At 48.3% G+C, this 14,645-nt stretch overlaps 1 protein-coding gene across 1 annotated transcript in view; it reads left to right on the top strand.

Annotated features, from left to right (window-relative positions):
* The first annotated feature begins 3,975 nt into the window (after positions 1-3,975).
* Positions 3,976-14,645, top strand: part of KCNIP1 (potassium voltage-gated channel interacting protein 1) — a 424,587-nt gene continuing 413,917 nt past the window's right edge. The window contains exon 1 of the mRNA XM_037799139.1: positions 3,976-4,259. Coding sequence (XP_037655067.1) covers positions 4,172-4,259 — 88 coding nt within the window. The 5' untranslated portion in view covers positions 3,976-4,171. The remainder of the gene's footprint in view (positions 4,260-14,645) is intronic.

Here is a 14,645-nt window from a genome sequence, read left to right as displayed (position 1 = left end):
AAACAACCTAATCAAAAGGTCCCTCCCACAGTAGGTCTACACTTACAGGAATGGACTAAAAGAACATGATCTTTTCTGGGGAACATACAGCTTCAAACCATCACAAGGACTAAGTTTAAGTCTCCTCTCATTTGCATCCTGTTCAGACCAAGGACCTCCTAGGTCTTGGCCTTGTACCCAGGAAAGTACTCTCAGGCCCTGAATCCATCTCGAACCTCCTATGTGCCCTCTTCCTTCCCCTTGGAAACGGCATGTGAATATTCTCATAAATGGTTTTGGGTGGAAAGATAACTTGGGCTTCCCAAGTTCCTTTAGGTAATGCACATCTGTGACAAAGAGGCCAACTAATTACAAACCTGCTGATGGTCTAATTTCCCTAGTGCCCCCTGAATTCTCCATCACCGCCATAGCCTTGGCTGCTTGCTCCTTATTTGCAGAATAGCACATTTCTCCAGCAGAGACTGATTCTCTCCTGTACTCTCCTATCACAAATTTAACACTGCAGTGACCTGCCTTCCTTTGCTGGGAATGTCCTTAGCCCCCTAAACAACTTGCCCACACTTCTGGGGGATTTTACAGTGTGATATTTTAGACAAGGCTCACCCTCTCTGGTGTTGAGCTGTTTATCTAAGACTGAGAATTCTGATACTTGGTGCTGTGCTGAAATCAGAGGAGAATCCAAAATGCTGAACATTTGATTTGCTATTAGGGGAGACAAAAACTGGAGCCTGGCTCTTTGATCCATGGTTCTCAGTGATCCTGAACTTTAATCTCCATGTCCTCTACTTATTTGTATCCTTCCTATCCTTACTTGGTTTCTACCTCCATAAACCCTTTCGTACTCACTGTGGCCTCAATGACACCATGAATGCTTTACTACATGCCGGACACTATATTAAGCTCATTAATTTCACTTAAACCTCCCCCAAACCTTATGAGTTAGGGATTATTATTCCCATTTTACAGAGGAGGAAACTGAGGCTGCATGAGCCTAACCTGCTCACCTAAAACTGCTAAATTGCAGACCCTAGAACTGAGCTCTGGTCTGTCTTTTGGTCTCTGCACATGCTGTTTCTGTTGCCCTGGCTGGTCTTTCCCCCACCAAGACAGCCGCTATCTGGCTGGAGTGGGCTCTCTGCTCAAGTGTCATGTTAATGGAGAGAAGTCTTCCCCTACGACCTTATAGAACTAGGGGCTACTGTCACACTCCATCCACTTACCAGCTTTCTTTTTCTTCAAAGCTCTATGCCATGTACAGATGCATTTGCCAATTCTGTCTGTCTCTCCACCACCTGAATGAAAACTCTATCAACCCAGAGGCTTTGCCTGTTTTATCCCCACTGTATCCTCCGCACATGGAATGGAGTCCATTATGGTAGTATGCTTTCAATAAAAGTGTGTAAAATGAATGAGTGAGTAAATAAAAACCTTGCCTTGTCAAGGGTGCATGCTTTTAAACCGTTGCAGGATTGACTTGCATAGGAGTCATTGAATCCCTCATGTAACAGGTGCTGTTGTTCCTTTCTCCAATTTGATCAGATGCCAGGATTCCAGATTCCTGAGCCAGAGCCAAAATGCAGGTCCACCCTGGACATCTCCTGTGAGATGTGCTGACAGTCTTCTGAGAACCACTCCTCCAGCAGGATTCTGGCAGGTTTCCAGGTCAGCTAATGTCACTAAAGTCACAGCTATTGTTTCCTTATTTCCTCCATGTCCCTCTAGTGGGATGAGAGAGAAGCAGCTGGGACCTGCTGAGATTCCTATATCCTGCAGATGAATTCTCCTCTACCCAGGATGGTACTCTCCCAGGTAAAACAACCGGGTGGGCATCCTGTCCTCATTTCCAGACCTCCTCTCTCTAATCCTCTTGCTAACCAGTCCCCTCCTGGGTGCCCAGGAACCCTGTCTGCTGCTCCTTGCCTACCAGGTAGGGTTCCTTACCCCTTCTTAACACCTGCCTGCTCTGTGTCTCAAAACCACTAAGATAATTCCACCAAGATTCTGCAAAGGAGAAGTTAGAGATACTGATTCTTGATGGTGGCTTAATATCTGTTGATGAATCCACTACACTATAAGGTCCAATTGGTCATAGACTATGTCTGTCTAGTTTGCCTGCCTCAGCACTTTTACATTCTGGATGATTGGTGCTTCCTGCATCCCGGGTGCTGAGTGCTCCCTATATCCTGGTTGCTCAGTGCTCCCTACATCCTGGGTGCTTGGTGCTCACTACATCCATGGTGCTCAATGAGTACTGTAACCTGGGTGCTCAGTGCTTCCTTTACCCTGGGTGCTCAGTGCTTCCTGCATCCTGGGTGCTCAGTGCTTCCTGCATCCTGGGTGCTCAGTGCTTCTTGCATGCTGGGTGCTTAGTGCTTCTAGCATCTTGGGTGTTCAATTCCTTCTACAACCTGGGAGCTCATTAAATATTGTAAGAGTGAATAAGGGAGCAAAAAACTAAATGCCATTAACATTTCCAAATTCCATGTACATTTTAACTGGGACCTTCAATTCCTTAAGTCAGTGAGTGATTAATGTGGCAATTTCAAGCTCAGTGGGGTATTCATGTCAGAGGTCCGTTCCATTATATACATAGTGACTCATACCACACTGGTGAGTCAGGGAGTGTGGGCCACTCTGGAGCTTAGAGAAAGGCTCTGTAGTTGTGGAATGACTCTGGAACCTTTTCTCAGAATGGAAATTTGTCGGTGGCCACCCTAAGGGGTGAGGTTTTTTCCACAAGATTCACTTCCACATGATTCAAAGAATATGGGGAAGACCTGGTGCAGGAGTCCTGCTTTGTGTGGTTATTTTGTCAACAAGCATCTCTATTCCCTGACTTATAAACGATGAGTTGGAGAAGCAGATGACAAGGAGACTGGAGAAGAAGCAGATGACAAGGAGATAAACTGATGGAGAAGAAAAGAAAGATGTCCATGGGGCATGTCCTAGTTCAGATGACCATGCATTTCCTATCTGGGTTCACATGTAGCTACAACACACCAGTGCAGGTGGTGCCCCTGAGGACGGCCGTGAATGCTCCCAGGCTTAGCAGACTGTCCTTGGTGGTGTTGCCAAGGAAAGTAAAGTGAGGATGCTGTGGAGGGAAGTTCATGCATGCACTCACTGTGAGAGGCTGGAGAAGATGTCCCCTCTGGTTCCTTCCAACCCGTGCCGTCTGTGATTCTGAATGGCAGCCAGAATGGTTTGAAGCCCTAGTTAGACTTTATATTTGCATCAGGTCTTGCAGTTTTACCATTAGGGTATTGTACTGTTGATAAACTATGTGAATCTCATCTAAATCAAAAGATCCCTAACTGGTGGGGGCTGCAGTGAGAAGCCTTTTCCTTCAGTTAACAGGGTGCAGCTTTGTGCCTCTTCTGTAGGAGTGGAAGCTGGAACTAGACAGTCTGGCTTTGAGTCTGGGGCACTCAGGAACCAGGGTTCCTAATCAGGAAGTTGTTCTGAGTTGGTACAGAGGGAGCCGAGAGGCTGAACAGATTCCCACCCAGCTGTGTGCCCAGGCGGGCTCCCCCAGGGTCCCCACTCAGCCCCACTCAGAGGCTGCCTGCAAACTTTCCACTGGCTTCCTGTTCTGGGAGGTATTCTCCCTGATCCTGAGTGATCAGGGCAGGGAGAATTGATCTATTAGATTAAGCAGAAGGGGAAAAGAGAGAGAGAGCATGAGCGCTAGCGCGGGAGGCAGAAGAGCTGAGAGTTTCTGTGTAGCACTCCCCTCCCTTGGAGTATTAATTGCTACATTACCACTGCCGTGTAAGAAAGACAGTCTGCTAAGCCTGGGAGTGCTCCGGCTCCTCCCTCCCGGCTCTGTTCAGTCTCACTCCTCTCTTCCCGGGTTCCTGGTTCCCTCGGCGCCCTGGCAGTGCCATCTGGCATCCGGAGGTCCCTCTTGTGGTGAGGGCTTGAGCGGACAGCAGGAGAGGGTGGAGAGAGGGAGGGACGGAGGGAGGAAGCACACATCGTGCCCTGCAGCCTCTCTGGATGCAGAAGCTGGACTCACTGCAGAGGCAGCTGTGCTGTTCCCAGAGCCCGGCTTCTGGGGTTCATCCAGCTCACGGGGTTGGCCGAGGCTGGCTCCAAGTTCCAGGGACACTCGAGGTGGGTGCCATCCTTTCTGGGTGCCAACAGCAGAGCCCACCTCTCCTCTGCCACCATGAGCGGCTGCTCCAAAAGATGCAAGCTTGGGTTCGTGAAATTTGCCCAGACCATCTTTAAGCTCATCACTGGGACCCTCACCAAAGGTAGGGAGACTGGCCTTGACCCTTGATTTTCTGTCTGGATGTGGCCTGGCTGGTTGCATTGCCTCCGTGTGGCAAGTGTGACAGTTCCAGAGCACCCTGGTCTCCGAGGAGGCTGGGGGGAATCGGTGGCTGGGATTTGAGGTTGCTGGTTACCTGGGCCCTGGCTTTGAATAGGCAGGCATCACGCCAGGGAGCTCAGCCAGCTGTAATTGCCTGGAACTTTGGAAATGGGGTTGGTGGTGTGTGGCTGACTGGTTATGGGCGGGCAGAGAGACAGAACCTTTTCCAGAGCATTGGAAGCGGCTTAGCGTGACTGGAGTTTCAAGAAGTTATCCACAGAGTGTCGGATCTTGTTGATAAAAGAGAGCTTTGATGCGGTGGGCTGTGAGTAATTCTGCAGAGCAGAGACACTGGAGGGGGCCAGGAGGAGATGACTACGAGGCTGGCATCCACCATGCATGGTGAACGGGCAGGATTTGAATCACTTCTGCATTGATGTGCCAAGAGCTTTCTCTCCTGGGTTTCCAGGGTTCTGGGTTTCTGGGATTTGTTCATCATTCTGCTTTCTTTGATCCCTGTCCCTCTGCATCTCACACCCATGTCAATGTCTGTCTTCTCCGCTCCTCTAAGAACCTGGGGTGCAGGCAGTTTGAAGGAATAAATCTCTGGGCAACCCAGAAAGGGACTTCGAGGACCAGAAGGGACTGCATGTGCATTGTTTGGCCCCAGGATGGGGCAGACAGCTGTGTGCCCCCATTAGAGGGGTGACTAACTTCTCAGGGGCCATCCCTGCCTCTTGACCCCTGTTTTATACTCTGAGCAGGCACTCAGAGACTCTGGCAAACTTTCTGGAGGTAAAATTGAAAGGGTGAGCTGCAGTGTGATGTGGTTTCACTGGCTGAAAAAGAAAAGATCTTTAAATATTCATGCTCTCTTCCAGGAGGAAAGAGTCTTTCAGCGAGAAGCATAGGTAGGATGCTCAGGGAAGAAGTTCCCTTGATCAGGATTTAAAAAACAAGATGATGAAAGAAGATAAAGGCTGTGTACAGATTTCTCTAATGACAAGGCTAGCAAACGTGATGGCTAAGCGGACCTGGCCTGGTGCAAACTGTATGGCGTGTATCGGGGTGGCGGGGGGAAGGGGAGGCTGGTGAGAATGTGCTCATCTTCTTTCTCAGATGCTTTTGATCTTTCTTTGCTTTCCCTGTTACGGTTTTGCAAGAGGGGCTGCCCCTCCGGAATACACAGGCTCAGTGGACTGAACGCCCAGTGTTGAAGGTCAGGCTGCCTTGCAGAACTTCTTGAAGCCGGAAGTGGGATGGATGGAGATGAAAGGTGCAGAGAGGCAGCAGTTATTGGTGGCTTTGCTTCTGGGACTAGGAGAGAGTGGAGTTCAGACATCGCTCAAGGGGCATCCATTCAATCTTCAGAGACAAACTGAGGGTTTTCTTCCTGCATCCCGATACCAAGATCTCAGGAAGTGATGGATGAGGGGCAGAATCCTGTCCTAGCTACTTCCCAGAAGTGCCGTGTGGCAGGGAGGGTTCAGCTGAAAGAATTTTGCCCTGGATTTGGGAAACCTAGGTCCTAACTCTGGCTCTGGGCCAGGCCCAATCTCTGTGAGCCTTAGTTTCCTCATCTGTGAAGAGTACATTGCCTCCTACTCATTTACCCCCTAAGACCATTGCAAGGATCTCATGAAATTCAGACCTGGAATGCCTTTACTGAGTGTGATGCAGTAACCAGGTGTGATGGAGGGTCAGGGGCTAAGATGGGCATCACCCAGGACCATCCCCTCTGCAGAGCCCCAGCCAGAAGCTCTTTAGTTTAACTAACACCCAGACTGTGTTGTAGGAGGAGGGGGATGACAGGAGGACATTCTGCAGCAAGAGGGGTGAGTGTCAGGCTGTGAGACAGTAAGGGAGGGAGAGTGTGTGCCAAGGACTGGTGTGTGTGTGTGCATGAGTGTGTGTGTGTGTGTGTGTGTGTGTGTGTGTGTGTGTGATGGGGGTGGAGAGGGAGAGGAAGAGAGAGAAAGAGAGGGGTGGGGAGAAGACAGCTATTGGATTAAATGAGCATAAAGAAATTTTCTTCTGCATATTTGCCTACATTCATCTGCTCAATTTATTATGTAGCACCTATTCTGTGCTATACACACCTACAAATGCACCCTGGACACATGGATGGATAAGACATAAGCCCTCCATCCAGGAAATTGCCATCTGGGAGGGCCACAGACCTAAGGCATAGCCTTCACCTGGTGATGGGAGCTTAGACAGAGGGGAGTCTGGGGCCGAAGGAGCACAGAGAAGAGATGCTGAGAGCAGAGGATCCTCCAAGAAAGTTGCTGCTAAATGAGATGGGAAGGAGGGGCAAGACAGGGCAGCTGGAAGGGGTTTGATCCCTGGGACACAGAAAGGGGCTCCATGGGGACCAACACTGGGGACTGAGTGACCACCTGTCCTTCCTGGGCTCGAGCAGGTTCTGGTCTTAACTCTCTTGGTGGCCTTTGCCTCAGCTCAGCAGAGAAGACCCGATGTTTACCCAGCCCTGGCTCTGTCTTGGGCATGAGCTGGGGAACTGGTGTTCTGACCAACACAGGGGGCTGCTAATTTTTTTTTTTTAAATAAATGACAATGGAAGCAGGACCAGGCCTGAAGCAAGGGAGGGGAGAAAGATCTTTGGAGTCTCCAGAAAAGACTTCCTAATTTATAGACCTGCCCAAGATTTAGATTTAGATTCGACCCTACCTAAACATTGCATCTGCTTAATGATTTCTGGTTTTAATTGTGATTTCACTTATTCATTATGCACTGCCCTGAGTCCTAGATTTGCAAAAATCCAATGCTCAGAAGGATTTTTCTTTGTTCCTAATGGGATTGAGGAAAATAAAGATTCTATTGGACCGGGTACCTCCTGCTGGTTCTGTTTCTTAGCAGTCTTGGGAATACTGAGGAATAAGGAGGCCCCAAGTTCACTTCTCCGTGTCCTGCCTGGCCCTGGACTGTGGCCATCTTCCCCCAGAGGCCACAATCCCCTTTCCCATTGGTCACAGACTCCAGGTGGCCTGATTTCTCCTTGGTGCCCTGCTGCAGAAATGAGCTGCTCAGTTATCTTCATCATGTCATGGACCTCGAGCTTTTCCTTCATAAATGAACTGCTCAGTTATCTTCATAATATCATGGACCTCAAGCTTTTCCTTCATAACCTTGATCACTATGTGTGACCCTATGATCCTTTCAGAATTGCTGGCTAATGGCCATCTGATTCACTGCCTTTAAGATCTGGGAAGGTGGGGACCACATTCATTCTTGCCACTGCTGCTAGCATGGTACCCAGTGCACAGGAGGTGCTTTACAGATGCCATTAAATGAGTGAAACAGCCCAGCATTGGCACAACTACCAGCCAGCAGCCCTGAGCTGGTGTTTGAAGTTGGAGCTTTCTAGGAAGCACCAGTTACAGAGTTTTTCCATCAGGGCCCTCTGAACTCTACTCAGCTGCAGGGGCTGAGTTTGTGGCCACAGGGTGAGCCTCCAGTCAGTTAAAGCATTCAGGACTGTCGTGAGCTTTCTTAGCCTCTACAGAAGGGCGTTTAAATTGTCCTCAAGGGGGGCGGTTGGGTTGGAGTTGAGCAGGATTTTGGCAACCCCTCACCTGCAAATCAAATCTACTTTGATTTGTTTTACATGCTGGATTTCTCCAAAATTTAGAGTTCCTCTTGCTTTAAAATATAATGCAAACCACTAATGCACCAGGAAATGCAGTTGTTTGTTGGATAGGCATCCCAGGGTTCCTCCATACACTGGCTGGGAAACCTGGTGCTGGGTCCCTCCCCAATCTGCTTTCAGTTTCCATAAAATGGAAGGAGGGAAAATAATACCCTCTTTATTGGATTAACCAAGATCATGCCTCTCAATCTCCCTGCATAATAATAAGTACTTGGTAAACATTAGTCTGCTGGCTGCCATGGGCTGATAATCTCCGGCTTCTGTGAGCGCCCCAGGGTAGGGACTCCCCTTCATTCTCTGTTTCTTCAGCACCCAGTCCAGAGAGCCTCTGAGCTCCGACTCTCCATTGCTAAGTTCCTGGATGACTTTAGATGGTTCATTCCTTTCCTCTCTGCATGCCTGGCTTTCCTAGGGCCCCACCCAGCACTGAGACTCTGCATTTGCAGCATTTCCCTCACCTGATTCTCTTATTAGGAGGAAGAGCCAAGTCTGCGCCTACTGTTTGCATTAGGAGAAGCCCAGCCCCTAGTCAGATACATGGTTAAGCCAGGGGTCTGGGGACCCAGCCTCTTCCCAGTCCTGTGCAGTCAGTCCCCAGACCGCAGCACAGATGCCCCAGGGCTGCTGGCTGGAGTCGGAAGTTGTGCTGCCCCACCTCCTTCTGCACACTGGGAACAAATCTGTTACCCCAGGCACAGGCGAGGAAGCCAAAGCCAGCAAGGGTGGGATCCAATCCAAGAGAAACTAGCATCCTCTGGCCACCCACAGCTTGATGACCACCCAGCTCCCTAGATGGTAAAGTGTGTGTTTGGGGGTGGGGGGCTGACCTCGTAAGATTTATCCCAAGGACTATGTCCTAAAGCCCCAACTCCCTCTCCCACCTCGGAACAGGTTGTTCCTCTCCATGCGAGGAGACCAGCTTCAGACCATCCAAGACACTCTGTTCCTCTGGCCTCCTCCCAGTGCTGTCCAAGATCTAAAAAAACTGACCTTGGACCTTGGCTCTGCATTCAGGCAAGACGGGCTTGAGTCCCAACTCTGCCACATTCCAGCTGTGTGAGCTTCGGTGAGTCGTGCAACCACCCAGCACAAGTTTTAACTGAGATAATAATCATATCAATCGCATGAGGTTGTTCTTGAATTTAATGAGGGTAAGGCAAGTAAAGAGCCCACACTTAGTAAAGCAGGTGCCTCCCATCACCCTTGCTCCATCCCAGTCCCAGCCTGGAAGTAGGTATTGCAATCACTGTTTTAATAGATAAGGAAACTGGTCCAGGTCACCCCACTGGAGAATGGCACAGCAGGGATTAGAACCTCAGTGTGGCTGGTGCCAAGAGCAGACACTTCCTCTCTACTCCCCAGGGCTGCAGCAGCCCAGTGCTCTCATCTGCATTGCTCCCCACTTGGCCACCATAAAGGAGTCCCCCAACTTTTCACTGGCTTTTGGTGGGTTTGTCAAGAATTGCTGTACCAGTGGGGTCTCTTCATGGCAGTTATCAGTTGCACATCAGGTCTCCTGGCCTGCATTAGGGAGGATGCTTTATGGGGAAAGGGAACCATCTCAACAGGCCAAGGTCGTCAAGATTATGTGCTCTCCAGCATCCCCGTCACCTCTCGGGGAAGTACGACTGTGTCAGGGCATCTGCTGGACATTGAGTGGGCTCTGTTCCTGGGAGGACCTTCCCATACACTCTCCTTCCTTACAGGGCAAGTGTGAGGAGTGGTCTTGTCAGTGGGGTTATTAACCTTATTTGGGACAGGGCACCAGGCAGCCTGGTATTGGGGCATCATCTGTGCATTAGCTTCCATAACTAAGTACCACTTACTAAGGTGCTTGAAAGAACGGAAAGTTACCTTTTCGTAGCTCTGGAGGTTAGAAGTCTGAAATCAAGGTGTCAGCATGGTTGTGCATCCTCCAAAGCCTCTAGGAGAGAATCCTCCAGCTTCTAGTGGCCCTAGGCATTCCTTGGCTTGTGGCTGCATCACTCTTCCTCTCTCTTCACATGCCATCTTCCCTCTGCATCTCTGTCTTTGTGTCCAAATCTCTTCTTATAAGGACACCAGTCAAATTGGATTTAGGGCCCACCATATTCTAATATCACCTCATCTTAATAAATTGCATCTGCAATGACCCTGCTCCCACATAAATGTCACACTCTGCATTCCTGGGTGGACAATAACTTTTGGAGGACAGTATTCAACCCAGTACAAGCTGTTTACTAGAATTATCTGGGAAAGAATTACAGTTTGCTAATGCCGTTATGCAAAATACCAGAAATGGATTGGCTTTTCTAAGGGGATTTATTTGGTTACAAATTTAAAGTTCTGAGTCCATAAAATTGTCCAAACTAAGGCATCAACAAGAGGATACCTTCACTGAAGGAAGGCCCATGGTGTCCAGAACACCTCTGTCAGCTGAAAATGCACAAGGCTGGTGTCTGCTGGTCTTTTGCTCCCAGGTTGTGTTTCAAAATGGCTTTCTCCAAAATGTCTCTGGGCTTCTGTCTCTCTTAGCTTTTCAGGCTCTGTGCAATCTTGCTTTTCCTCTCAGGGTGTTTCTCTCTAAGTATTTGGGCATCTTCTTTTAGCTTCTCCAGGGCAAACTCTGGGCTTCATCTCTTAGCTTAGCATCTCCAAACATCCTTCTGTCTGCATCTCCTAGCATCTCTAAGCATCTGTGTCAGCTTCCAAGCATGTAACGTCTGTGGGTCCTGGCTTAGCATTCCCAGGGCATTTTTGTCTCTGCTCTGTGTATGAGCTCCCTTTAAAGGACTCCAGTAAACTAACCAAGACCTGTCCTGAATGGGTGGTGTCAAATCTCAATCAAGAGGTCACATCCTAATCAAAAAGATTAATAAGTCTGCCTGCTGAAGATTGCATTAAAGAATATGTCTTTTGGGGAGACGCAATATATCCAAACCAGCACAGAAAGCAATGGCGGTGTGTCCCCTGCCTCCTGCTGGGAAGAGAGAGGTCCCCCCACCCCAGGTCCCAGCTAGCTCATTGTCCTGGCAGCACAGGCCAGGCACCAACGTCATTTTAGGATAACCCCACTTCCTGTATCCTGTGAACCTGAAGGCCTGTGCCTTGTCATTGGCAGGAAGTTCAATCACCCAGGGGTTCTTGGTCTGTAACTGCCTTCCCCAATCTGACCCAGAGCCTGCCAAGGTAGGGAAGGCACTTGCCTTGGCTCTCCCAGTGCCCAGTGACCTGACCACACAGTCAGCCTCCTCCTGGCTATCAGCGTCCCTTCTGTACCAGGCCCATCATTCCATGGCCCATTGCTGCCAGCCAGGTGCTCTCTAGGGCCCCAGAGCCCCATACAGAAGACAGAGAGAAAGGGGGACCTCCTGTCACCTGCCAGGGCTGCCCCCCTCCCTGGGGCCTCCTGGCCTCGCTTCCAGACAACCCCCAAACTGTGCAGGAATAATTTGTTCAGGGCTGCTTATCCCGGCCCCGCTGCACAGACATCCTATTAAGTTCAGAACCACAGGGGAGCAGCTAGTTTGTCTGCAGTTCAAAGTAGCTGGAAATGGGCCCCTCTGGCAGGCAGGAGGGGACCAGGGATGGTGACTGCGAGGCACGGGATAAAGGGGATCAGGGCAAGTCTTAATCAGTTTTGCCTTCCGAGGCTGGGGGTGTCCCTTGCCAAGCCAGGATGACCCTCATCTTCCCCACCCTCTCAGAGTTTCCCATACCATGGCCCAGAATCTTCCCTGCACCACCTCTCTCACCAGACCCCAAGTTCCAAGTCTGACAGCTGTGGCATCTCTGTCTCAGTTTCCCAGGCTGCCATAACAAGTCACCACAAACTGGGAGGCTTAAAACAACAGAGATTTATTGTCTCACAGTTCCAGGGGCTAGAAACCCAAAATCAAGGCGTCCGCAGGGCTGTGAACACTCCAAAGCCTCCTGGAGAGAATACTTCCTGGCCTCTTCCAGCTTCTGGTGACCCCAGGCTTGCCTTGGTTTGTGGCTGCATTGCTTGAATGTCAGCCTCCATCTCCATATGGCCATCTCCTCTGTGTGTCTGTGTCTTCCCCTCTTTTGCACTTATGAGGATACTTGTCATTGGATTCAGGGCCCATCTGGATAATCACCCAGGGCAATTGCATCCAGAGATTACATCTGCAAAGACTCTTTTTCCAAATAAGGACATGGAGATATCTTTTGGGGGAAGACCATTTAATCCACTACAGTTCCCAAGAGTGAAGGTGGTAGTTTGAAGTAGCCAAGGAAAGAAGCAAGATGCAAGGAAATAAGGAGCACAGCTCTGGAGCCAGACAGACCTGGGTTCAAGTCCTGCCACTTCCTATCAGGTGGCTTCCAACAAGCCACTGTGCATCCTGAGGCTCAGTGTCCTCCCTTGTATAATGAGGCTAAAAATAATCTCCCCCCACCCAGGGTTGTTGGGAGACTAAATGAGATGGTGCATGAGAAGTGCATAGTCTCTGGAATATAACAGCTGTTCAGTAAAAGTCAAGTTTTCTCCTACCCCCTTTTTCTTCTCATGTAATTAGTTTGCCAGAGCATCTAGGACAAATACCACCCCCAATCTACACTCCAAATTCATTACACACAGGTCACCTTTTACAGTCAAGCAACAGAAAAATATGGGAGAACTGGCCCGACAGCCAAGATTGCAAGGAGAGAAGGAAAAAAAAAAAAAAGGCACCCAGCAAGCAGTTCACACTGTAATTCCAGCTTGCCCAATTTTCATTTCTTGCTGGAATGAGGTTAGGTGGAAGTTGAGGCAGAGAATCAGGCAGGAGTGAAAACAAAAGGAGAGCTGTGATTCCGGAGCTTGTGTCTGAGGGCTGGGGTTAGCTTACCCCAATTTTCTTTCTGTAATCTTTCGATTAAACTTGGGGCCAGTTTGGGTGACAGTTTTTCAAACAGTCTGTGCTTGGCAGGCAGAGCCAAGTCCAGATTTGCTGCTTGGTATCTGCAAACATCAGCTTGGAACTGGCTGCCATTCGGCGTTTAGGATGTTTCCAAGCCACAAGGCATCTTGGATTGGAGAAAGGTTCGCTACAGCCTTCTGCTGATTAACTCAGCAAGCGCCTCAGCAGCCTAGAAACAGCAGCCTCGTGTTCCTAAATCAGCAATAACCACCAGAGAAGTAATAATTGCTGCCATTCATTGAGTGTAGTCTGTTAGCGGGAAGAGGGTTGGAGGTGGGGGTGGGGGCAGGGTTGGGAGTGGGGGGTGGTGGTTCAAGCATCTCTATATTTAATCCAGCCCTAGCTCTGTGATTTCCTACTTTCCCCACATTTCCAGCCCCAGGCTTGGCGAGGTTGAATAACTTGCCCAGGGTCACAAAGCCTGGACCCCCAAGGTACCAAAAGGACCTTCTCCTGGTCAGACCCTTCAGCACTATCACCCCAGAGTCAATTCTTTTTTTTTCATTTTGATTATATATATATATATATATATATATATATATATATATATAGAACACATATAATATTATATGTTATATATTTATATTATATATTTATATTATAAAAAGTTAATCATTTTTAATTAAAAAGTTATAATTTAATGATCATTCTTTCTTTCAAACATTCATTCATTCTGTTTTCAATTTTTTTCATTTTTTAAAATTAGAGCAGTTGTAGGTTTACAGAAAAATTAGGCAGAAAGTACAGAGTTCCCGTCTACTCCCCCTCACATACAGTTTTCCTTATTTTTAAATATTTTGCAAGTTACAACTAATGATGCAATATTATTATAATTACACTGTTAATTGTAGTCCATAGTTTACATTGAGTTCACTCTATGTATTATATAGTTCTATGGGTTTTTAAAATTTGTATCTTGGTGACATATATATAACCTAAAATTTCCCATTTTACCCACTTTCAAGTATACAATAAGTGGTGGTAGTTACATTCAAGAATGTCAAGCTACCATCACCACCATCCATTACCAAAGCTTTTCTATCTCCCCAAACAGGAATTCTGTACCCATGAAGCATTAACTCTCTTTTCCCTACCCCACTCTGAGCCTCTGTGTTCTAGTTTCTGACTCTATGATTTTGCATTTTCTAATTATTTCATATCAGTGAGATCATATAGTATGTGACCTTTTGTATCTGACTTATTTCACTCAGTGTGATGTCTTCAAGGTTCATCCATGTTACTGTATGTGTCAGCACTTCATTCCTTCTCTGGTTGAATGATATTCCACTGTCTGGATGTACCCACAGCTTGTTTATCCATTCATCTGTTGATGGATCATTGTCAATTCTTTGCATAACATTCATTCCCGTTATTTTTAAAATACAAAATGGATCGCAAAAGCCTCCTGCTCAAAGCCCTGCCTCCAATGTCTCTTGACATCATCAGAGTCAAATGCAGACTCAGCGAGGCCACAGGCTTTGCATTATCATACTTTGCACATCTTTCTCCTCCTCTTGTCTCACTCTCCCCGGGTGGTGCCCCCAGACAGCAGCCCATGTCACTCTTGCTGGAACGCTGAGCTCCTTCAGCCTCAGGGTCCTCATGCTTGCTGTTCCCTTGGTTGGGACACTTTTCCCCAGATCTCCCCTGGCTCTTCCCTTTGCTTCATTCCTTTTGCCTCCTGTCTGCAGAAGCTTCCTCATCTCTTTCCACACACACCAGCGCTTTCTATCCCCTGATGCTTTTTGATATA

Source organism: Choloepus didactylus, chromosome 11 (assembly GCF_015220235.1).
Source record: "Choloepus didactylus isolate mChoDid1 chromosome 11, mChoDid1.pri, whole genome shotgun sequence".
Taxonomy (NCBI): Eukaryota; Metazoa; Chordata; class Mammalia; order Pilosa; family Megalonychidae; genus Choloepus; species Choloepus didactylus.
The sequence above is the reverse complement of the archived record's forward strand: the minus strand, read 5'-3'. Positions and strand labels throughout refer to the sequence as shown.